The 26,448-nt window shown below is 37.1% G+C and overlaps 1 protein-coding gene across 1 annotated transcript in view; it reads left to right on the top strand.

Annotated features, from left to right (window-relative positions):
• CNGA1 (cyclic nucleotide gated channel subunit alpha 1) overlaps positions 1-22,911 on the top strand; it is a 45,414-nt gene extending 22,503 nt beyond the window's left edge. Inside the window, exons 2-10 of the mRNA XM_043972642.1 lie at positions 6,507-6,630; positions 7,636-7,755; positions 9,968-10,030; positions 14,602-14,643; positions 14,742-14,855; positions 16,632-16,634; positions 18,788-18,895; positions 20,283-20,389; positions 21,348-22,911. Of these exons, the coding sequence (XP_043828577.1) occupies positions 6,515-6,630; positions 7,636-7,755; positions 9,968-10,030; positions 14,602-14,643; positions 14,742-14,855; positions 16,632-16,634; positions 18,788-18,895; positions 20,283-20,389; positions 21,348-22,762 (2,088 nt within the window). The 5' untranslated portion in view covers positions 6,507-6,514 and the 3' untranslated portion in view covers positions 22,763-22,911. The remainder of the gene's footprint in view (positions 1-6,506; positions 6,631-7,635; positions 7,756-9,967; positions 10,031-14,601; positions 14,644-14,741; positions 14,856-16,631; positions 16,635-18,787; positions 18,896-20,282; positions 20,390-21,347) is intronic.
• Positions 22,912-26,448: the final 3,537 nt, after the last annotated feature.

Here is a 26,448-nt window from a genome sequence, read left to right as displayed (position 1 = left end):
CCTGGCCAAGTCACTTAGACTCTAAGTAATCTAAGCTACTTTCTAAGACTATAAATTGTAGAACAGCTACCAGTTTTCAGTGATAGAAGAAATTTCTGTTACTAGGATTTTCCTTTGTCAATGAAATGACAGGTCTGGTAAAATAAACAAAACTTACCTATTTCATAAAGTTGACTTGTGGGAAGTGCTTTGTACTATTTTATAAGTGTGCGCTATATTTTTAGGAGAGGGACAGCATCTTATATGTAAAGTACTTATCTGAGAGCCAGTGCAGTACAGGGGAAAGAGAACTGGCAGGTCCTGGGTTTGCATGCCAGCTCTGCTACAACTTTCTCTGAATGCCAGGAATTGAAGTGTCTTCCCAGTCTGTTCTTCCTTCCTAATACACAGAAATTAAGGTAGCAGGAGGGTAGAACTAGGTGGGATTAAAGTAACGCTTCCTATTTAAAACAACAAGTGAGAGCTGAAATAGAATCAGGAGAGTCCAGAGGTCAGAAAGGGCCACAAGCAGCATTAGTGGAAGGAGTAGCAGATGGGGAAGGGGCGGGGGGCCTGTGGAGAGAAGGGAAGGTATAAAGGAGAGAGAGGGATGGATGCTGCTGCTGAAAGAAAGAAGGAGATTCCATAAACTTTATGATATTAGACACCAGAGTTATTCTTACAATTACTATACATGATAAATGCCCATGGGCAGATGAATTAATATTTAATGATAGTGACAAGTTATTTGATTTATACCCGCAATTTTGATATGCCTCTGCTGTTAAATACAGGAAGTTAGGCCTGGGAGGTTTGGAAATGTATTTCATGTTGATAAAGGGGGTAGAGGTAAAAATATCTTGTATTTTCTCTTTGTGATCAAAACCTTATATCTACAATTGAAGATACATGACAATTTTGGAGGTCATTTAGCTTAACTACTTGGTAGCTACATGGTGCAGTGGATAGAGTGTTAGGCTTGGAGTCAGGGAGATTCATCTTCTTGAGTTCAAATCTGGCTTCAGACTCTTGTTAGCTGTGTGATGCTGGGTAAGTCACTTAACTCTGTTTGCTTCAGTTTCCTTATCTGTAAAATGAGCTGGAGAAAGAAATGACAAACCAGTCTAATATCTCTGCCAAGAAAACCACAAATGGGGTCATGAAGAGTAGGACATGACTGAAAACAACTGATTAAATCATAAATTGAAAATTAGGCTATGATAAGGGAAGAGAATAAGTATTTATATAGTGCCTACTATGTGGCAGACATCGTGCTAAGCATTTTACAAATATTATCACAGTTGATCCTCACAATAAGCCTGGGAGGCAGATGCTATTGTTTTCCTCATTTTTGGCAGCTGAGGGAACTGAGGCAAACAGAAGTTAAATGACTTACTCAGGGTCACACTGTCAAGAAGTGTCTGAGGCAAAATTTGAACTCAGGTCTTCCTAACTCTAGGCCCAATGCTCTATCTACTGTGCCACAGACCTGCCTTATAAGCATACAAATAGAGCCTGGTCCTATTATTTCATTGATGTAGGGACTCCTGGGGAGGAAATCACACATGCACACGCACACATACATATTCACAAATATGTGTTTATATGCCTATATTGTATCTGTATATTACACATGTGTGTGCATATGTGTGTGTGTATACATGACAGTAAACAGAATGCTAGACTTGAAGCCTGGAAGACAAAGGTTGAAATCCAGTTTCTGATATTTATTAGGTTTGCGAGCCTATGCAAATCGCTAAATCTCTCTGATCCTCAGTTTCCTCCTCTGTAAATAAGAGAGTAGAATGAAATGACCTCTAAGGTCCCTTCCAGTTCCTATGGTGCTCCTCCACCATTTTTGCTTCATACAGTTCTAGAGAGTTGCCTAGGATGCTGGGAAGTTGAGGGCCTAGCCCAGGTTCCTACAGGCAGGATGTGTCAGAGGTAGGACCTTGGCTGCAAGGCTGGTTCTCTGTCTATCACATCACACTGCCTCTCAACATGACAAATTTCAGCATACCAATGACGCTCATCTATGAATTAAACATGTAGTTTATACCTGAGCAAACAGTGAGACCATACTTGAATACAATCAATATGCATCAAAACATAAGATTGGTATTCAAAGTAATCTTATGCACAGTCTTATGAAGATAGCAACCATCATGATCATCTTCTGATCACTCCTGCTGTGTAATACATTAATCTGCAGCAGTGCTGCTATGGGCTTTGTGTTTCTAATCCTATATTGCAAAAGAAATGAGAAAATGGAAAATGAGAGAGAAAACATTCATAGGAATTATTTTAAAAAGGAACAAGGATAAAATTAAATGAAAAATCCCAGATGGAAACCCTGATGTGTAGTGTAACTTTATGCTAACCTATATGTAGCAATCCCATCAATGAGTGTGTGGGTACATGGTATAGGGTGTGGACATTACATCTCTAGGCGGTGTCAGTTGTAAACAGACCAAAGCCCTACATCAACCTGCCAGTTGACTTATTATCTTATTAATCATCTCACTGGGTGAAAAGGCAGTTTTTAGTAAGAATAGGAATTACTACAGAAAGTATTTAAAATGCACAATCTTTCTCATTATTTATTTAATTAGCTCCAAGTCTCCTCCCCACCATATAAAAAAATGAAACTACTTTTTGTTAAACTTTCCTTTCTCAGTCTCAGACCCTAAAATAATAGGTTTTAACTAAACATCCATTTTACTGATCATATAACAAATAACTCAAAGCATTTATATATATATATAAATGAATTTATTTATATATATATATATACATACACATATACAGTATTTATATATATATATATATATATATACATACACACACACAGTGTATTGTCTATGAGGAAGGTCACAGCCAGCATGTAAAAGTGACTTCTGACTCTTCTAAAATACCGGAACCACAGTTAAACAATTCATTTTTTTAAAGACTCACAATTCCCCTCAGGAATTCTCTTCCAAATGTCTTTTCCACAAGATAAAATCTAAACTTAGTCCTCTCAAAATATCTCTTCAATTTCTCTGAAGGGTGTTAACTCACCAACTCCTTCACAGCCTTGTTCTCTCATGGCTTACAAATATCAGACTTTTAATAAATAATGAACAAATGTCAAAACATGAATGAATCAAAGGAGTGTGCCTTCTATGCTATTCCCTCCCCATGCCCTGAGATTTCAGGAAAAAAAAAGTAAAGCAGAGTTGGCATTTTGGTGGTCCATTCTTGCCCTTATTTTTTGTTCCCTTGGCTCTCTAACATCCTTAACTGCCAGAAACATTCCTTGCCTTCAGTTTGAGTGAGCAAGTCTATGATGGTCTTTTTTTTTTAATTTTATCATCTTTCCTCCTTTGTTTCACAGAACCTACAACTGTGTAACACTGTATAGTATGGCCCTCTCCTCTTCCAATCTTTTTTCTTCTTTATTTTTGCCTTGAAAAACTCCCATCCTTTTTTTTTTTTAAATCCTTCTGCCTAATAAGCTGAAGGGTAGATTCCAACCCCCTCCCCATACCACATTTTTCTCTAGGACAAAAACCAACCTATACTTTGTGACTACATAATACATATTTGGCATGGGCAGAAACACAACCATATCATAGTCTCCTTGCCTCAGATCTCTCCCCACTATAATCCATCATCCACTTAGCTTCCAAAGTTATTTTTAACAAGTTTAGGTCTGACCATGTCATTTCCCTGCTCAGTGATTTCCAGTGATTCCTTATTACCTCCAGGATTAAGTATAAACTCCTAGGGGCAGCTAGATGGCACAGTGGATAAAGCACTGGCCCTGGATTTCGGAGTATCTGAGACACTTGACACTTGACACTTGACACTTGACACTTACTAGCTGTGTGACCCTGAGCAAGTCACTTAACCCTCATTGCCCCACCAAAAAAAAAAAGTATAAACTCCTGTGTTTGGCATTTAAAGCTCTGGATCCTTTGAACTGTTAAAAAGAGAACTGTTCCCACAGCAAACAGAGTGAGAAAACTATTTTCCCATGAACCAGGGCAAGGAGAAGTCAAACAGACTGTTCTTTGAGGATCAGAGAAAGGGATGTAAAAAAAAAAAAAAAACAGACAGTGCTCCATGAAGCAGAATGAGGGACAACTGAGTAAGGCAAGCACCTGTTTATTATTCTGCCCAGCAAAATAAAGCATGCATGGATGCATGGGAGCTTCTCAGGAGAGTAGCTCACTATAACTCAGGGGAGGGGAGCATTTAAGCAATAGAGTCACAATATTTTTTGGAGTCAGCAGTTCCTTAGGATTTATGGCTTCAGGCTTGAGATGTTTGTGTAAATGGGATTTGCCACTCTTGCAGAGACACTAGGGTATCTAGTTTGGACTAAAAGGTTTATTGCTCTGTCAGTCAGGTCTGGTTCCTGGTTTCTGGTCCACCGCAGGATGTTCTTTGTTGCATTTTGCACAATATAAATCAGGATGACAGTTTAAGCCTTGAGAGCAAATAATGTGATAAGGGGAGATATGAAAGAGGGGATTATTTGCAGATAAAGATATCTCTTGGAAGGTCCATAAACTACCAAATGGCTCAGGAATGTTGGGGATATGAGACAGAATCTCTTGCATGCTAGCAAATAAGGATATCCCTGGAAGGACATAAATCTCCAAATGGCTCAGGGGGAGAAGTCTCTGAAGATAAGCTGATTTGTGCTTAATTGGCTTCAGGGTTTTTACTACCTGCACATCCTGTCAGGTCCACTCTCTGTCACTGCAAAGGATTTTTTCCATTTTCTACACTACCTTTCAAGACTTTTTGCACACTTTAAAAATTCACACTGGATTTTGAATCCATATTCTATATTAAAATCTCTGTAGATCTACTTGTGGTTTCTCATACATGATACTCCATCTCCTGTTTTCATGTTTTTGCACTGGCTGTCCCCTAGGTCTGAAATGCTATGTTTCTTTACTTCTGCCATTTAGTTTCCCTAGCCTCCTTCAAGATTCTGCTCAAATCCCACTATCTCTCAGAGTCCCTTCCTGGTCCAGGACCAGTGACTTCCTCTTAGATTCTTCCATCTATTCTGAATATACTTTGTGGCTAATGATTTTCTCTTCCCATTAGAATGTAAGCTCCCTGAGGGCAGAGACTGTTTTTGCCCTTTTTTGTACCCCCAGCATTTACAACAGTATCTGGGCCATAGTAAGTGATTAAGTGACTATCAGAGAAAAGAAAGTTGAAACCATTCTGGAGAGAAGTTGAGACTTGAGAGACATTCTACACACAGAGAAATCTTACTTGGAAGAAACAGTGCCTGTAGAAAAGGAAGGTTTTTTTTAATAGTTATCCAGAGAAAAGAAGTGGATCCAACAGGTAGAAAATTCAAAAAAGTAGATTTTAACTCAATATAAGGGAGAAATTTCTATCCATTAAAGTTGGTCAGCAATAAAAGTATTTCTTAAGATAGTAAACTCCCCATTACTAACAGTATTCATACAGAAGCTGGTTGGCCATCTGTCAGGAATACTTGAGGAAAGATGATTATTTAGCTTCATAAATATTATCTGTTTTTTGGTCAAAAAGGAGTTTGAAATTGAATCTTTCCCCACTTATTTTATTTTATGTATACTCACATAGACAGACAGTATGGAATAGTGAAAAAAAACCACTAAATTTGGATTCAAAAAATCTATGTCCTTCAATTCATTAAACTTTTCTGAACCTCTTTTTCCTCATCCATTAAATAGAAATAATATTTTTTTTTGCCCTGCAGAGGGTTGTTGGGAGGATCAAACAAGATTAAGTATGTAGATATTATTGTAACTTGTAAAATACCTTATAATTATGAAGTTTTTTTGGATGGAAATGAAAAGCTAAACTGAATCTTAGAAATGGAACAACATGGCAACTTGAAGAACTACTCTGCCTTGTTATTATTGGGCAATCTCAGGATCAGGCAATTTTCAGTATCTGCCCAAGAGAACCATTTGGGAATGGCCAACCACACTGCTCTCTATAAAAGAAGGCCCTTGGGACTTTGGCCAAACCCACATTAGTGATTTGTTTGAGAAGGTTCATTGTGATTACTTTTATTCAGAATGATAGTAGAATGAGAATTTTTATGATAAGGTTAAGTCTATAACTAAGGCTAATTTAAGCATACTTTTGAAATACTTGTTTCAGAAAAGTCACTATTTACATTTCAGAAACTTAGAGTATTAAATATTTGGATGTGATGCATAAGGTTATGTAGTAATGGGTAGATTATACATGTCCATGAAAAATAACAATTTTTCTTAGTTACTAATGCCTCTCTTTAAAATATATTTTTTAATTAACAAGCATTTATTTTCTCTATCTCCCCTGCTGCCCCCTACTTAAGAAGAAAAGGAAAGGAAAACTCTTGTAACATCCATGAATAGTAAAGCAAAAGAATTTCCCACATAGGCCATGTCCAAAAATGTATGAGTTACTGCCTACTCTGCATCCATATGAAAAGCTGTGAAAACATGATTTGGTCATAATAATGATTCTTCTCTCATTAGATACTAAAATGTTAAGCCTAAAGAGAAATGTGGTCAGCACTCAGCACTCCTATGCGAACATCCCCAAGGTGATTGTACAAGACACCGAAAAGCAATTAAGACGGATAGAAAATGGAGGTTGCAGGTAACTAAAAGCTAATCATGTTTAATAATGCTCTTTACCTTAAATATGCTCAGTTTAACCTTGGCACTTCTAAGTGAATGATATTTTTTACTTTTTATAAGAGCCTATATGTGTCAACCACTTTCCAGTCAATAGGCAAGATCCCTCCCTTCTAGGAGGTTGTTTATGATTTAGACAGATATCACTGACATAGATATATTTCTGAAAAGGTACATTCATGGACACTGAAGCAGATATAGTAAATGGTTAAAGAAAGGATGTCATTTGAGAAGTATGTAACTTGCAATAAAAAGATGAGCTAAGTATGAGTGAGAGCATAGGACACCCAATGAATAGCCTGTATGCTCTGCTGTCATCCATTCAATGGCAAAAGATGTAGAAGAAGGCCTCCAGTATGTTGAACTGATCCCCCATGGAATATTTAGGGGAGAATGTAGCTAAAAGTTGTACAAGATGATCAGGACCTGACGGGTTGTAATCTGTATTGTTGAAAGGAGGGAGCCCCATTGATGAACTAATGATCTTGTGAACTAATAGTGCACCTATTTTTTTTAATGTGGTGTACAATCCCTTTCAGACTAAGCAGTAAGTGGATGGAAGGTACTCTCCATTTTATATCCAGTTCGCTTGTGCTACTCGATAGCATCAGTCAAGATACAACAGCCCAGACATCACATTTTTTCGATGGGTAAAACATTACTATTATATCCAAAACACTGATCTACTGAAGATCTAGTCTTAGAGTCTCTTCTTTTATATTTTTACTAGCATGTAATAGAGCAAAAACTCTCCCCCTGTATATAATGTATACTATATACATTTATACACACACACACACATATATACACATATACGTACACATACATATGTATAGATACCATGTGAGTCTCACTAAACATCAATGGAAAATGTTGGTTGTGTGGGAACTGGTAGGATAGGAGTGAGAGAATAAGGGAGAATTCTTTGTGTTAGGCTAATATATCTCTGTATGCCGTTGGAATGTAGTTCACTCTCTGATGATGATGATGATGATGACAGCGCCTCTACAATGGAGCATGGAAACCACCAAGGTGGGGATGCTTTCAGAAGTAACTCCCATGAAAAGGAAGGAACATCTTCACAGAGGTGAGCAATATAGTTTGCACATATCTCTTAAAGGATGAGTCAGGATCTCACCACCTACACAGCATAGCCTGGCCCTTGTAGAATATCCATGGTAGATTGTTCTCCTGATGTTCCCTACTGTGTGGACCCTGGAAAATTGCTCATGTCTAAATGTTCCATAGTATAATATGAACATCACCAAATAATCATTTTATCCAAGAACCTAAACACTCTACCTTGAAGATTCTTGCTTTGGGCTTTCAGAGTCCTAAAGGAATTGTGTCATTAGAGGGTAAATACTATTTTCCCTTAATTACTAGCTGCTTTCCAATAGACCTTACTTCCTAGGAAATAGCATCTGTGAGTGAACAATAGCTGGATGTTGGAAAGCTGGGATTCTAATCCACTGTTGGTGGAGTTGTGAAAAGATCCAACCATTCTGGAGAGCAATTTGGAATTATGTCCAAAGACCGATAGAACTCTGCTTACCCTTTGATCTAGCAATACCACTGCTAGGTTTATATCCCAAAGACATCCCAAGAAGAGAAAAAGACTTATTTGTACAAAAATATTTATAGCAGCTCTTTTTGGGGTGGCTAAGAATTGGAAATCAAATGAATGCCCATCAATTGGGAAATGATGAAATAAACTATGGTATATGATGGTGATGGAATATTATTGTGCTATAAGAAATGACAAGCAGGATGACTTCAGAAAGGCCTGGAAAGACATGTATGAAATGATGTATAGTGAAGTGAGTAGAAACAAGAGAACATTGTGCACAGAGACAGCAATATTGTTTGAGGAGGAAGAACTGTGAATGACTTGACTATTCTCAATAATACAATGATCCAAGACAATCCCAGAGGACTATTGATGAAACATACTATCCGCCTCCAAAGAAAGAACTGATATTGATGGAACACTGAAACATGCTATTTTTTGCTTTCTTTTCATTTTTTTCTTTTAAGCAAGTTTTCTTGTATAAAATATCAAATGTGGTAATGTTTTACATAATCATACATATAAAACCATATCTGATTGCTGCCTCAGGGTGGGGGGAGGGAAGGGAAAAAAAGAGGGATAAAAATTGGACCCCAAAACTATAAATAAAAATGTTTATTTAATAAAAAATATCATTATAGTTACCTTCTAATTCTCCCCAAGTATGTACTGCTACCCTACCCCACCCCAGGCAGCCACCATTGAAAACTGTCCCTTACAAGGGACATATTTGTTACAACAAATAAGTCAAGCAGTAGAAATTCACACTCTGATGATATCTGAAGATATAAATCTCATTCTAGGTTCATCACCTTGATGCCAAAAGGTGAGAAACATGCTTCATCATCAGTCTTCTAGAGCTGTGATTAGTCATTTTTATTAACCAGAATTCTTAAGTTTCCCAAAGTTGTTTTTCTTTGCAGTCTCTGTAAATTGTTCTAGTTCTGCTCATTTCAAATCTTGTCTTCCCAGGCATCTCTGCATCTGTCCCTTTTGTCATATCTTACTGCACAATAATGCTATTCTATTCAAATCATATGCCATTATTTAGTCCATCAATTCCCAATTGATGGATACCCACTTTATTTCCATTCTTTGCTTCTATTTATATATATATATATGTATGTATGTATATACACACACACATTCATATATATATATATATATATTTCAAATATTGATCTTTTATCTCTTTGGGATACATTTATCTCTTTTAATGGTGACACTGGGTCAAAAGGAATTCACTTACTGACCTTTGGAGGGTAGTTCCAAGTCATTCTTTCCAGAATGTATGGAGCAATTCATAGTTCCACCAGTGCATAAGTGTGTGGAAAAGGATCTTTAATCAATGAAGGTAACACAAGCAGAGCCTTAGCTAGGAAGGGGCTTTGCCCAGGAGTGACATCAGAGGTGGGGGGAATGGTACTCCTTCTAGTAATGACTGCCTTTGCTCCCCTCACTGAGCCATCTTCTGAGAGAGCCACCCTCTCTTCCAACCCTTCAGGGGGTAAAGGTGAGGGACTATCTGAGTTACTGACCTAGCCCTTGTGGGCCCTCTTCCCCACCAACTGTACTCTATAGAATTTGCCCCGGGTACAGTTTGCATGAATTACAATTCTGGTAACAAGGATTTATAAAATTCATTGTCTTTTCTCTGAAATTACTATACTGGTCTTTACAATTATGCAGATGGTTGCTTTGTATATTCATTATATTTTCTTGTTTCTAGGAGTCAGTATTTGCCTGGTGCCATTGCACTCTTCAATGTTAACAACAGCAGCAATAAAGAACAGTAAGTATTTTGCTTTCACCACAGAAAAATAAGTCATTCCTTGAAGAAATGCATTGACATGGGGGAAGCTAGGTGGTGTGGTGGATAGAGCACCGGCCCTGGAGTCAGGAGGACCTGAGTTCAAATCCAGCCTCAAACACTTGACACTTACTAGCTGTATGACCTTGGGTAAGTCACTTAACCCCAATTGCCTCACCAAAAAAAAAAAAAGAAAAAAAAAAGAAATGCATTGCCAAGTTAAAGATATAGCTGTACCAGTTATGTATGGTGGACCCTTTAGGCAAGCATGACATTTTGAATATAAAGGGGATCAGATTTATTTTCTGTCTCCTGTAGTGCACAGTGGGATCTGGTGAATAGTATAAGTCATTTATCTAGTTCTACAACGGAAAAGCCCAAATTATTTTTACATTTTCTATAAAATTGTCTTTTGCTTGGAGGATGACATTCTTGAAGGTGATTCAGATCAATATGTCTGGGTGTGGCTGATTGTCCTTAGATCAACATCATCTTGGCAGGAGTGGCACAGAATCTGGAGCTGTTCTGTCTTCAGAAGTACTGCTCAAGCTGTTAAGATTTTAGCTATGGTTGTTTATAACCATATACAGTTACAATGTATCCATTGGGGGGGGGTCACATTTAATGAAGTCCCTTAACATCTCTCTCCCAGAAGGGGAGGATTCTGTGCAAATAGGGGCTCTTATGGAGTTGTCTAGGTTTATAATAGATTATAGCAAATATCCTTGAGTTAAGAGTCTTGGGAATTCTGTGGCAGTTTGGGTCCTTCACTTAGTAAGAAGAATAGAACTAGGAAAAACTATAGAAAGTTAAACTATCTTCATTCTGCTAAAATCTTTTACAGTATCCTGATTCTCTCTTTTGATCCTTTCAATTCCCATCTCAGGTACCCAGAGACCTCATGTTCTCCCAAGGCTGGGAAGTTCCTTCAGGCTGGGAAGCATCCTAGATTCAAAAACTATCCCCTCCATCTATTATTCCTTTAACCCTGTAGGAATGTGGAGACCTTCTCAGACATCATAGGATCATAGATTTATAGATGGAAGGGAGCTTAGAGGCCATGAAACCCACATCAACCCTTCATTTTTTCAGATAATAAAACTGAGGCTAAGAGGTTGAGTGACTTGCTCTGGACCACACAGTGTCTTAGGCAGGATCTGAATTCAGGGCTTCCTGACTTAAAGTCCAGTGCTCTCTCCACTGCACCAATTAGCCATTGAAGGATGGCCCAGGTGCTGGCAACTCCACGATAACCCTGGTGGTTATGCATTCTATTCATCCAACATGGCAGGGCACTGGGGGCAAAGGCTAAGCACTACTTCAAAAAAAGATCCTCCTTCTTCCCCTTCACTATGTACCATGTCTAGGTGACATGTCAGTGCTCATCTCCTTAGTCTAGATGTGTGGTCAGTGTGGATTTAAACAATTAAAATCTTGGCTCAGCCCCTACCAACCAGGAAAACCGATCTATTCCTTTCCTGCCTGGTTTCATCGAGCCCTAATCATATTAGCATTCCATAAGGAAGTTGCTAACACAAGTTTTTATTCACACCTATTGAAGTAAAAGGAATAAAACCAAATAGGTTAAAATAATCACTTCGTGGGTTATATACCTTTATTTCTCCCAGACCTTAACTAATCTTTAGACATACTTCAAACCTGGGTTCCTGGACATGTCAGGTGTTTAATCAATTAATCAACAAGCATTTATTAAGCACTTGCTATGTGCCAAGACCTGGGAAGGTGATAGTGTTCTTGCTAGTAACAGAGAAGTTCAGCATCATCAGCTTCTATCAGGACACAGCAGATCTGTCCAGTGTTCTGAGCTAACAATACCGAGTTCTTACAACCTCCCTTAAGAACTAAGTCCAGTCAGACCTAGGATTCAGGCTAGCCTCTATCTTCTTTTCAACAGCAGCCATCAACAGCCTGAATTCAGATCCTTTGTCCCCCAGCCTATCTGGTCCACTAGCTATTCTGATCTGGCTACTGTCCTATTCTTCCCTACTATTTGCATCTGTTTGTGAATTCTTTCCCTCCCTCCACTCCCTCATTTCTACTCTAGTCCTTAAAGTCTTTTTTTAGGTATACCTTCAAGTGCTTTATGGGTGGGACTGGACTCAGTTCTCATCTGGAGAATAAATAAAACCCCATTATGTCTGGAATCCCATCCTATCTATACTACACACCCTCTGCCTTAGAACTGATAAACAGATTGAAACTGAAAGGTTAGCTATTACCTGAATATCTTGTCTCTCTTAGGTAACATTTATATTTAAAGGGATTTTCTTTTAACCCTAAAGGAATAATCTCAGGCATTGTCAATGAATTACTGTAGCTATTTGTCCTTAAGTAGGGTTTCCCAGTGCCCTGGAAATCATATTGAGATTACCTAGGCAGTCTGCTCAAGTCATAGGTCCAAAGGCTATGACAAAAGGGTATTCAGTGTACATGCCTGGGTTTTTCCAATGGCTGTAGTTTCCACTGCTTATCTGAGAACAGTACTTCAAGTACAGAAGAGTAGATTATTCTTCCCTCTGACCTCCCTGAGTCCTCCTGCCCTTGTGTGCTCTTTTTGTTCCATGTTCTATATAGAACTAGGAGTACAACCTGGAATACGCTTAAAAATAGGAAAATCTCTCATTTTTGTCCTGGCATCCCACCCAACCTTAGGGAAGCCTCCTGTAACTAATCTCATTTGATAGGACTTAGGTGATTTACTTTGTAGTAGTCATGTGATTTATCGATACACAGTAAGGTAGCAATTGTAAATGAATAGTAGACTCTCCTCTGATCCATATTCTTGTCCTGTGTCATGGTAAAAAGAAGTAGAAGAGGGTTTTCAGGTTTGAAATGCTGAGATTGGCTTAGTAAGCATTTGGTGAAAATAGGGAAGATGGCAGAATTTAATTTGCCTCCTGTCAAATTAACTGCTATTAGGAGGTTCCTTCTGATGTGGGATGGAAATTTGGAGTCCAATCGATTGTGAGTCATCCCAAAAGAATTACAAGACTCAGTGACTCAGTTTCTCAAGTTTTATTGCAATACTGTGGGTGACCACAGGGAGAGAACCAGAATATTGGAAAGGTATCTCTCAAATATGGAAAGGAAAGACAGTTATATTTATAGTATGGATAAATTGATTATCAGTCTCATTATAATAATCTCTACCTTGGGGAGGTACAAGGGAGGGCCTGTCCTACTCATTATAATATTTTCCACCTACAGGTGTTACAAGGGGGGGCTTATTCTAATTTGGAGTTCCTGGGGTCCTAAGCCAACTCCGGAGGCGGGTACCTTTTTCAGTGGAGGTGTGTTTTGGGGGTTTACACATCATAAGGTGAATCTGGGGACAAATTTGGCCTTTTCTGCACATGTCTCTTTCTGATTCCCATGGCTAGTTTCAAAATATAATAATTTTTCATTAGAATTTCTATAGGTTGTCTTTTTCCTTTATTATTATTTTGACCTGACCTGTTCTGATCCGTTATGGATGTTGATCACTATGGGTACGAGAACCTAACATAATTTATCCATTAACTGGGATCTAACTCCCTTTTGGAGTTAATATCTGAATTAGAGCTTGGGTCTTGGGTTTTTCTATTAACCTTTTTTTGCCTCCTACATCACTTCTGTTTCCTTCTGTCTAGTCATAGCTCCATTTCCCCTGTTCCTGCTGGTTCCCACCTTTGAATCTCTGTGGCAGCCAGCAAACTCTTCTGGGGTCAGTCATAGCTTTTCCTCCCCTCTGCCCTACTCAGGCTACAATCCAAGTGCTAAGGGGGCAGGTGTGCAGTCACAGAATCAATTTGCTCCACCAGGACTCCCAGTTTCTCAGAAGTTTCTTCACTTTTCACTGAATAGACTAGGATATTTAGCCTTTCTACTCCTAGTCCCATGGAAGCAGTGGAGTGGAATGACAGACTACATGTCCTTTTTAAAATAAAGACCATGAAGATGGGCTAGGGGACTAGGTCAGATATGTAGGTTTGCATGCAAAATTTTCCCCTGCCTCATCCTTTCCCATAACCTCATCCCTGTCTTTATGATAAAAAACTAAATGTAAACCCTGTTACACATGCAATAGTCCTTTCCTCAACCTGCTATATCTTATAGTCACTTAATACCACCTTTGAAAATTCAGGATTACCTCCACTCCTTGATGAGGCTTTAGAGGAAAACATCTGCAGAGTTCTCCTATCTTTGAATAATAAAGATAATCTTGCTTGTAATTATTTTTTTCTTTAATGGTTGGTTTAATTTATAATGATCAGTTCATGTTTTAAATCAGTATGTCCTTTATTTATTTAGGTTTATAAAATTAACTGTTTTCAGAACTCTTCTTTCTTGACCTTTCCACACATTTCCTTATTCATTTTACCTAATCACACATGTCTATGACTATAGCTTTTATTGCCCTCCCCTCCTCCAAATGCTTGTTGTTTCTGGTTGACCTCTCTGGAAATGGGAATGGGCTGATGAGAAAGCAAGTTAAAATAGTTTAGGACTGAATGTGATTTGAATATGTGACAGATATATTCTTTCTTTCTTAGAGAGGTGAAAGAGGAAAAGAAAAAGAAAAAAGAAAAGAAAAGGTAAGTTTTTCATTGACCAAAATATTTGATATGAAGTTTTCCAGAAAACAGAACTTCTTGTATCTTAATGCTATTGCATAATGTAATCCATTTTCCAGTAAATCTAGTGATAAAAAGAAGAAAAAGGATCCAGAGAAGAAAAAGAATAAAGAAAAAGAGAAAGAAAAAGAGAAAGAGAAAAAGAAAGAAGATCAGAGTAAAGATAAGAAAGAGTAAGCATGCTTTATTAACATGGAGATCAATGATACTCTGCTTTTGAGAGAATGTGATGGATGCCTATTTGAAGTGGCACTGTGGTATAATTCTAAGAACACTGGATTTTATTTTAGAAGATTTGGATTTACATTCTTATTGACTTTGATCTAGTCATTCACTTAATTTCCTAAGCATCAGTTTCCCCATTTGTAATATAAGGACCATAATATTAAACAAAGACCATTTTATTGTTGTCTTTGTATCCCTGGGGCCTAATTAATCCTTGACACATATTAAGTGCTTAAAAACTGCTAGTTGATTTATTGGACTATCTACCGTACAGGGCTGTTGGGAGAAACTTCCCTGTAAACTCTTAAGTGCTACGTAAATATGAACTATTCCTAATAGATATATCACAGGCCAACTCTATAGGTTAAAGAACGCTAGCTTAGTGGGGGGGGGGGAAGGGTTAGATCAAATGTGAATTGAAGCTAAACTCAACTACATTTTTACTATTGTGTTTCTATCTTTGAAACAATGGTTATAGAGATTTATTTTCTCTAAGTGTTAAGAGTTTCAGAGTGGAGATAATGTACCAACCCATCTTCTTACTGGAAGAAATCTTGGTCCTGAGGAGAATAAGTCACAGCATTTTCTGTAGTTTCTTTTGATATGCCATAATTATTCATTAATTTCATTAATATTTCTTGAAAGTCCACAAGGTTCTAGGTACTTTATGGAAAATATTTGAAATAAACACAGCTAGTTGCATATACTTTTCTTATTTTTAGACAGCAAGATAAATGATATCATGCAACCTCGAGAAGTACCCATTTCTAAAGAGGCAGCTGGTATGATACAATGGATGGAGCACTGGGCCTAGAATTTACTTCTGTTTGCTTCAGTTTCCTCAGCTGTAAAAAAGGAGAAATAATAGTATCTGCCTTACAGGGTTGTTATGAGGATTAAATGAGATAATATTTATTAAAAGCACCTACTATATAGTAGGCACTACATAAATACTTATTTCTTTCCCCTTCTTCAACATGTACACTTGAAAGCTATAATTTAATCAAACTAACTCACAGAATACTAAGGTTTCTTATTCCAAAAATGCCTTCTTTTCTTCACCCTCCTTCTTTGTTTTTCTTTCTTCCTTTCTTTCCCTCCCTCTCTCCCTCCCTTCTTTCCTTCCTTCCTTGCATAATGGTAATTTGTCCTCGGCAGACATGAAAAAGATGAGAGTTGCAAATACAAATATAATGGACATAGTTACATGGATGAGTAACTGAAGTTACACAAATGGAAGCTGCTATAGCATTTCATATGAAAAGAGGCCATGCAAAAGTCCAAAAGATCTGGACTGCTATACCATAAAACATTTTTCTTCCAACCTTTTATCCTGGCTCTTTGTTTTTTCCTTCTTGTTGTTGCTATTTGTTTGTTTTTTAAGTCTCTAATCCCTCCTCCCTCCATCCTCAGACCACTGAGAGTAGGCAGTCCTTTCCACAGAGGAGCAGCTATTTGGAGCTCTGCCCTCTATTCACTGTCATATCTTGTGAAACCCCATTTTTCCTACTGATTATACTAATGGAGGGAAGTAACGGATTATCTACCACTTTACATTATCCAGCACTTAGTGCAGTGCTTTTTAAGTATAAGTACCTGATGAATGTTTTAAATTAAATTTGAGAGCTACTCTCTTTCATTTACCTGGATGATAAAGATTTTCTTTATTGATTGTAGAATTGATAGTAACAGGCATGTGGCATTTCATTGGACCACCAAGGAAGAGAGTAGCTCAGTTTATTTTTGTGACTTAAATGGATGATAATTTTGGTTCCTCATCCTTCATTAATCTGTTTATCCTCTTTTCCTTTAGGTAAGTTTAAGGTGTTATTGTTCAGCTGTGTCCAACTCTTTGTGACCCCGTGGACCATAGCACACCAACACTGTCTGAGGGGTTTTCTTGGCAAAGATATTGGAGTGGTTTGCTATTTCCTTCTCCAGTGGATTAAGGCATAGGTTAAGTGACTTGCCCAGGGTCACATGGCTAGTAAATGTCTGAGACTGAATTTGAACTCAGGTCTTCCTGATTACAGGGCCAGTACTCTATCCACTAAGCCACCTAGCTGCCCAAGTATAAGGTACATTGTTCCTCTAAGACACTCTTCCATTCATATGGAACAGTTTAATGATGAAAAATGTAGAAAAAAGTACTTTGTGGGTAAGAAAAGAGTTATATCAACTTTCCAAAGATGTAAGATATTGCTGGTATTACAGAAGCATTTTATTGCCTAAAAGAAGTAGGAAAAGAATTTGTTTTAATCAAAAAACACAGCTTTCAGAAGGAGTTTGAGCAATTTAGGATGGAAAATTAAGCACAGTATAAATATAAAGACTCAAATAACTTTTGAATGATGTAGAAGCATGCATTGCTTATATATGAATAGTTTAATATTTTTAAGAAGTTACAAAATGAGACATCGGGTTATATTGAGGACTTATACCTACAGAGGATTGTGGTATTTCAGCTCATTTACACATATCTGTTTTATGATGAAAGGGAAAAACTAAAAAGAGAGAGAAATTATATATAAATATTTGGAGACAGGTATGACTTTTAAAATACTGTTAATTTCATAGGGGAAATTTGGAGTGCTGTTACCTTTTTTTTAATTTAGAATTTTATTTTCCCAAATTACATGCAAAAACAAATTTTTACATTAATTAAAAAAAAAACCTCTGTGTTCCAAATTCTTTTCCTTGTGCTGTTACCTTTTTAGTGAAAGGCAAATCAAGAGTTTCTTATTTAAACCTCTCAAGAGACACAAACCTAAGGGAAGAACCTTATATAAAAATCTGAGGGGAAAAAATTAAAATATTGCAACAGGCTAAAAAACTTTCCTTTCAGAGTGGACAGAAACCTTCAGCTAAGTGATTTCTGATTGATAGGAGGGAATTGATTTTGTGAGCCAAGAGTTCCAATGACCTGTAGCACCATCTGGCCTTGGACAGAAATGAAGCATCTCATAGTAAAGCTCTTTGCTGCCACCTATCTTTTAAGAAGGACAAGCACAGAGGGAAGACAGGCTTTTTAGCTACTTTGTATCCTCTTAAACTTCCTGGTTTTCTTTGCCTTATTTAAAGAATCAACTTGTGCTAAGTTTCTATGAGCTCTGCTCTGAATGGACAGTGAAGCATCTGGGTCAGTGAATGACTGGCTGAGCTGGTTTGCCTAGCCCAGAAATAGCCAGTCTGATGAGCTTTGAAGTTCTCTGACTCAAAGGGAAATTGTGTTCATATTAAGAGGTAACATTTTCGGGGCGGCTAGGTGGCGCAGTGGATAATGCACCAGCCCTGGATTCAGGAGTTTCTGAGTTTAAATCCGACCTCAGACAATTGACACTTACTAGCTGTGTGACCTTGGGCAAGTCACTTAACCCCCATTGCCCCACAAAAAAAAAAAGAGGTAACATTCTCTAAATGCTTTCTCCCTCCTCCCCCAGGGCAATAAGGGTTAAGTGACTTGCCCAGGGTCACACAGCTAGTAAGTGTTAAGTTTCTGAGGCCAGATTTGATCTCAGGTCCTCTTGAATCCAGGGCTGATGCTTTATCCACTGCACCATCTAGCTTCCCCTAAATGCCTTCTTAAGGGTTATTATAAGGTTAAAAAAGGTTATATTTGAGTAAAGAAGAAAAGAGAATTTGCCTAACCAAAAAGTGGCAGAAAGTTAGTTTCCTGTGGGGCACATGCTCTTAAATGGACCAATGACACCTGACCCACTGCCATCATACATTTAATTTATCTGTTGCAAAATTTCTAAGCTGAATTGCATAGCTCTTCTATCCATTTAATAAATTTTGAACAATGGACATACTTATTTTTAATTTGTAAATTTATACTTGTTTATTACTAACATTCCCTTTATTTCTCATTACCATCTAGTGAGAAGAAAGAAATTATGGTTATTGATCCAGCAGGGAACACATATTACAACTGGCTGTTTTGTATCACTTTGCCTGTGATGTACAACTGGACCATGGTCATTGCAAGGTGCCTAGCTGTTATGATATATCTTATTCTCTTCTACCTTCTCTCATAATACACCAAGTCCAAATACCCAAAGTTCTTCAGAAAATCCCTTCTTTTTTCTTCCCAGCTCAAAGGAAAGACCACAAATTTTCTATCCTATACTTTCTTTGTCAAGGGTAGACATGTTAGCATCTAGAGTTACTTTAATGCTGAGGTAGAGTTTCTTTTTTTTTTTAAAGAGATAATCATTCAGGCATGTGATTAACACTGATTGTTGGTGCCAAACCTTTAAAAAATGTTGCACTTTTCTGGGAAAATGCTGAAAAGTGACAAATGTAAAATAGAAAAACTTAATAAAGTATCTAGTATAGTTTATTATAGACTCAAAGAATAAAACAATTGGAAGGTACCTGACAACTCACCAGATCTAGTCTCATATTTTTAGGTAGATTAATGTCTAAAGACTTCAAGGAGAGGGCTGTCTATTTTCTTGAAGCTTTTCAGGGAGGGGAACTCCTCAAATTCCCCTGACAGTCTGTTTCAGGATTATATCAATCTGATGATCAAGATGCTCTTTCTTATATTTAACTAAAAATCTCGTGCTTTAATTTAAGCTGATTTCTTCTTATTTAGTTTTTCCATTTGAGGCAGCATAGTATGGTTCCCAACAGTCATTGAACCACAACTTTATTGCAAGGTGTTCATTGGGTGGCCATATGATAAAAAGAGAAAAGTTCTTGCTCAACAGTCAGATGACCTTGGTTTACTCCTAGTCCTGATGTGTTGTTTTTTTAACCTGTATGACCTTGGACAAGTCATTTATCATCTCTGAGCCTCAGCTTTTTTAATCTATAAAATGAAGGTGTTGGACTAGATAATGTCTAAGGTCCCTTCAAGTTCTAGGTCCCCTGATACGATCTCATCTATAAAGGAAGAAGATTGATGATTGCTACGATTCCTTCCAATCCTTACATTCTGATTCTGCTTAAAATAACAACAACAACAACAACAACAATAATAATAATAGCTAACAATGATATAGAATTTTAAGGTTTACAAAGTCATCACAACAACTCTGGGAGGTAAGTGCTATTATTATTATTATTATCCCTATTTTACAGATGAGGAAACTGAGGCAAACAGAGATTAAGTGACTTTCCCAGGGTCACACAGTTAGTCAGTGTCTGAGTCCAGACTTGAATTTAGGTCTTCCTGACTCTAGGTCCAGTACTCTATCCACAACACTACCTGGTCATCTCATTAAAATATGACTCAATTTAAATATTTTATGATTCAGATTTCATCAATTTAGACTAGCATTTCCAATATAAGTAAAATTAGTAAAGTTTTTCTCTGTTCCTATCTTAGCCTCTATATTATTTTACTTATAAAAACTCTTCTGTTACAGAGCATGTTTTGAGGAACTTCAGTCTAATTACTTAGAATATTGGATTATTTTTGATTACTTATCCGATGCAATCTATCTTCTTGACATGTTTGTACGAACGAGAACAGGTAAATATGTTGTGTTTTTGTTTTTTTAATTATATACTTTTTACACCATAAGGGGAAACCTCTCAATACAAATAACATAAAATCAGCTTATAAACCAATATTTGAGGGGAGGAAATCCGAATCAAAGGCATAATCATACTATGTAAAACCATGGACTTATTTCTTTCTCTTAGACTCAGGTTGTGCAGTATGCTGCTGTGTAGTATGCAGAAATAATTTTCTTCCATATTTCCCTCACCATCCCATCTTATGTCAGACCTGAGGGCAAAATTTCCTACTTATTTTTTTCCTCAAAAGTAAGAATAGTTCTGCTCATTTTGAAGATATCTTGGTTCATCTTAGTGGAAGTCATGGGACTGGTTTCGCTGTATAGGGTAGGGGAGAAAAAGCACTCATCACTTATTAAAAAGTACATGAATATGAGAAAGACATATTTTACCTATTAGATCTCACCTTCTGTTATCTCTTTCCTTCCACTTTTTCTGTTTTGATTATCCCATTTCTTGCTTATCTTAGTCATTTCTTTTTGCTAATACCCTTTTCCCTTTTTATGTATTTCTTTTACATATTTTTTCTCTTGTAAAAAGTATCAAGTGAAAATTAAGTTTAAAAAATGAGTAATAATATGACTACATGTCCGTTAATCTCTAGAATATTTTACATTACTAAAGGTATATTTACTTTATTTTTTGTTTTGTTTTTTTGTTTTTTTTGTGGGGCAATGGGGGTTAAGTGACTTGCCCAGGGTCACACAGCTAGTAAGTGTCAAGTGTCTGAGGCAGGATGTGAACTCAGGTACTCCTGAATCCAGGGCTGGTGCTTTATCTACTGTACCACCTAGCCACCTAGCCACCCCCTGCTATATTTACTTTAAATTCAGTCTTGCCTTTGACCATAGTATAGGAATCTTCTATTACAGAAGGAGAAACAATGAATTGATTTGGCATTTTTATTTTAGGTTACCTGGAACAAGGATTATTGGTAAGAGACGAGGCTAAACTAATAGATAAATATAAATCACATTTACAATTCAAACTTGATGTTCTCTCAGTGGTACCAACTGATCTGCTATTTTTAAAATTGGGATGGAACTATCCAGAGGTAAGATTAAACAGATTACTGAGGATATCACGTATGTTTGAATTCTTCCAACGGACAGAAACAAGGACAAACTATCCAAACATCTTTAGGATTTCTAACCTCGTCATGTATATTGTGATTATCATCCACTGGAATGCATGTGTATACTATTCTATCTCTAAAGCCATTGGATTTGGGAATGATGCATGGGTCTATCCTGATGTTAATGACCCTGAATTTGGTCGACTGGCTAGAAAGTATGTTTATAGTCTCTACTGGTCAACATTAACCCTAACCACCATTGGTGAAACTCCACCTCCTGTTTTGGACTCTGAGTATGTCTTTGTGGTGGTTGACTTCTTGATTGGAGTGTTAATTTTTGCTACTATCGTTGGTAATATCGGCTCCATGATTTCCAATATGAATGCAGCCAGAGCAGAATTTCAAGCAAGAATCGATGCTATAAAACAGTATATGCATTTTCGAAATGTAAGCAAAGATATGGAAAAGAGGGTTATCAAATGGTTTGACTACCTATGGACAAACAAAAAAACAGTAGATGAAAGGGAAGTCTTGAAATATCTGCCAGATAAACTGAGGGCAGAGATCGCCATCAATGTTCACCTAGACACATTAAAGAAGGTACGCATTTTTGCTGATTGTGAAGCTGGACTATTGGTGGAACTAGTCTTGAAGTTACAGCCTCAAGTCTACAGTCCTGGTGATTACATTTGCAAAAAAGGAGATATTGGGCGGGAGATGTACATTATCAAAGAAGGGAAATTGGCTGTGGTAGCCGATGATGGGATCACACAGTTTGTGGTCTTGAGTGATGGTAGTTACTTTGGGGAGATTAGCATTCTTAACATTAAAGGGAGCAAAGCTGGGAACCGAAGAACAGCCAATATTAAAAGTATCGGATACTCAGATCTCTTCTGCCTATCAAAAGATGATCTCATGGAAGCTTTAACTGAATACCCAGATGCTAAATGCATGCTAGAAGAGAAGGGCAAACAAATCTTGATGAAGGATGGACTATTGGACATAAATATTGCAAATGCAGGAAGTGATCCTAAGGACCTAGAAGAGAAAGTCACACGAATGGAAGGATCAGTAGACCTCTTACAAACAAGGTTTGCCAGGATTCTGGCTGAGTATGAATCAATGCAGCAGAAGTTGAAGCAAAGGCTAACGAAAGTGGAAAAATTCTTGAAACCATTAATTGAAACGGAGTTCTCAGATATTGAAGGGCTAGAAACAGAGAAAGGACCCACAGAATCTACACAGGAATGAAATGATATGAAATGACAGGGACCATTAACTGGACTTTGTGAATTATTTGGGTGGTAAGGACCCAAGGCAAATGTGAAATATCTATTCAGCAGTACTATAAAATTGTCTTTTCATACTGGGAAAGTACGTGTCTATGAAACAATGGGAAAATGACAGATTCAGTAAAGAAAATATGCTTTGAAGAATTCTACAATATTCATCACTGAAATGGAAATAAAGTTGTGGAGTATTTGGAATACAGTCACTGTGTCATGAGATTTTCTTGCTGAATACTACGGAAAGATATAAGCTGATGAATTTATCAGCACACATATCTTCTGATTACTTTTCTATACCATCTTCTGCATGGATATAGTAAACTTTCTGTTATCTGGCATTATTGGGTAAAGGGCTATTTGGAGTAATTAAATATTCTGGCAATTGAAAGTTACCATCATGGATTACCAGTTTTGCAAAGGAGTTAGATTATAATAAAATACACTTAATACTAAAACAATACTGAGCATGATTTAATCCCTTCTTCATGATACAAAAGGCACTTCAGGATCCTACAGTGCCTCAAGGCCATTGTAATAAATATCAAGTAACATTGAATTGGAGAATTATAGAAGTGCTGGTTAGTAGAGATTTTAGACTGATAGAATATCTAATGAATAGCACTTTGGCAACTCTCTGATGTACTTACCATGTAATATTGCATATGATAGTTATCTGTATATGTGTCTTATTCCCTTACTAGACTGTAAGCTCCATGAGGGCAGTCTAAAATTTGTATCTGTGTGCTATGCACGTAATAGGGGCTTAATAAACATATGTTGATTTGAATAAATCAACTTTTTTCATGTGTTTTTATCTTTTAGATTCATAAAAAGTTTGGGTTTTTTGGTTTTTGTTTTTTTTTTTTTGGTGAGGCAATTGGGGTTAAGTGACTTGCCCAGGGTCACACAGCTAGTATATGTTAAGTGTCTGAGGCTGGATTTGAACTCAGGTACTCCTGAATCCAGAGCTGGTGCTCTATCCACTGTGCCACCTAACTGCCCCAAAAGTTGTCTTAAATATCTAGAATAAATTAGTTTATTTTTGTGTTTAATTAATTTTAAACTCCTCATAGGAATGGTGCTATAAAAATTTGTCAACTAAAGCTTTACAGTCAGTCTTGGCAAAATTGTGAAATATCTAATAGTATGTCAGCATCTGGCCCAAGAATGCTTTTGAGACTGTGGTAATACAGTAATTACTGGGCTTCTGGAAAGTTTGGACCCAGGCTATGATTATATTATCCAAGTTGAAAATTAGCCAGAGGCACATCAATCTTAGGAGAATGTTAATATATTAGTGGTTTGAGATGTAATCAGGTAGAGCAGATATACATATATATATATATATATATGTTTGTGTATATATACATACACATATATGTGTATATTTGTCTGTATCACATTATTGGTATGAGACAATACACAGAATGCATATAAATGAAGAATGTAAAGATCTCTCAAATAAGGAAATGATTATCAAACACTTATTACCTTTTTAAATGATCCAATATCCTGTTAAGAGAGCAAAATCTCTTACCTTTGGGAAAAAAACCAAAACAAATAGATCATTTTCTCTGGGAACTTGTCCAATACAGCTACAACATTACAACCAAAGCCCCAAAGATTTTAAATATCTGATATTTTCCAAAGTAAGCAAAAAACCTAGAGCATATTTGTATAGTGACTTGTTCTAATCACTGCAGTAAGAATAGTTTAAACTTGTGATGTGTAAAAAGTTTGAGAAACACAGTTTCTGGGTAATTTAATCGTTTTATTAATAAGGTCAGCATGTTATCAATAAAAAGATGGTCATTTGGCCCTCTCTGTAAGACTAAAGACTATCATGGCAGTGGACTCATAGTTTATATACCCTTCAAAGCAATAGGTGGTTCATCAAACAGCAATCAAATCTAATTGGTTAACATGATTGGAGGTGGGCTATATTAAAATGAAGAGCTAAGTATCTTTTGGATGGGAAAAAAAAAATATATATATATAGGAAAACCTATAGCTTTAGACTATGAATTCAAAGAATGTATACATTTTTCAATGGGGTGACTGAGAGTGACTCCTGGACAGAGAAATTATCTCTACTCAAACCACTCCCAGCCATACCTAACCACTCCCAGTCTTAGGCTATCTAAAGTTTCTTAAAATGTGGGCCATGACCCCATATGGGGGTCTTGAAAAATTTGGCAACAGTAAAAGGTTATGTATACCTATTTTATATACCTATATCCCTGGGGTCATATAAGAATTTTTCAAGCAAAAAGGGGTTGTAAGTGGGAAAAGTTTAAGAAGCCCTGATCTAGACAAAAGGATTTTGTCTCCACCTAAACTTGAGAAGAACACCTATGGGCTTCCCCACCCTAGATTAAATTCCTTGCAAGGTTGGGTGGGGTCTGACCAAGATCAAGATCTCATTATCAGTGATTGAGATTCAAGAAAAATTATACTGTCAGGATTTTGGAAGAAGGGGAGAACTCTGAATCTCCCCCCAAATTGTTATTAATAATCAATAATTTCGGGGCAGCTAGGTGGTGCAGTGGATAGAGAACCAGCTCTGAAGTCAGGAGAACCTGAGTTCAAATCCGGCCTCAGACACTTAACATTTACTGGCTGTGTGACCCTGGGCAAGTCACTTAACCCCAATTGACTCACAAAAAAAAAATAATAATCATTTCTCATAAACTTTTATAGCACTTCACAATTACAAAGCCTTTTATATATATTTGATCCCTCCAACCATTCTCTAAGGTAAGTAGAATGAATATTATTATCTTCATTTTACAGATATTTACAGATAAACTGAGGTTTAGAGAGGCTGTGATTCTCCAAAATCATATAGCTTAATGATTGGAAGAACTCAATTTCAAACTGAGATATTCTGGTCTAAGTTTTGTTCTCTTTTCATTTTTTTCCCCTATTTTTCATTGTGATAGTAAAACCATAATGAAGTAAGAAAAATGCCAGTGTCACTCCTATTGGATAGATCTCTACCTCCCTGTGTAATATTCTATCAACTCTCCTTCCTAAAAACTAGTTTCACAAAAGAACAACAGTTTCTCCAGAGGCTTTTTTGCACAATTACTTGAAGATGAAACCATTGTATTTGCATCCTTAAAGTTCAACCTCCCAATGACTTCCCAATAAACATTAGGAGCCAAAAGAATAGCTCCATTCTTATATTTTATAGCCCCCAGAAATGAGCACTTGACCCCCTCCCCCTCACTTTTTCCTTCAGTTCAATAATATAGACCTATATGTAGATTGAGTTCTTTGATTTTGTTTTTTTCAAGGGGCAGAGATCATAGGATCATGGATATAGAGCTGTAGGGAAACTCAGAGGCCATTTGGTGCAGCCCCCTCATTTTACAGAGGAGGAAAAAAGAGGCCCAGAGAGGTTACACAAGGAAGTAAGTGTCAGAGTCATGACTTCAGCTCTGGTCTTCTGACTCTGGAGTCAGTTCTCCTGTATTATAGCATGGTGCCATATCCCTGTGCCTACTGAGGGAACCAAAATATGACTTGTTACTTTTTCCAGATGTGTCCTTCCAGTTTGTCAATAATGCTTTTGGTTCATGTGGGTCTCAGGGACTGCCAGTAGCTACTTACTACTGCTGCTGTTCAGTTGTTTCAGTCATGTCT

The sequence above is a fragment of the Dromiciops gliroides genome, chromosome 6 (assembly GCF_019393635.1).
Source record: "Dromiciops gliroides isolate mDroGli1 chromosome 6, mDroGli1.pri, whole genome shotgun sequence".
Classification (NCBI taxonomy): domain Eukaryota; kingdom Metazoa; phylum Chordata; class Mammalia; order Microbiotheria; family Microbiotheriidae; genus Dromiciops; species Dromiciops gliroides.
This window is presented reverse-complemented; position numbering and strand designations above follow the sequence as displayed.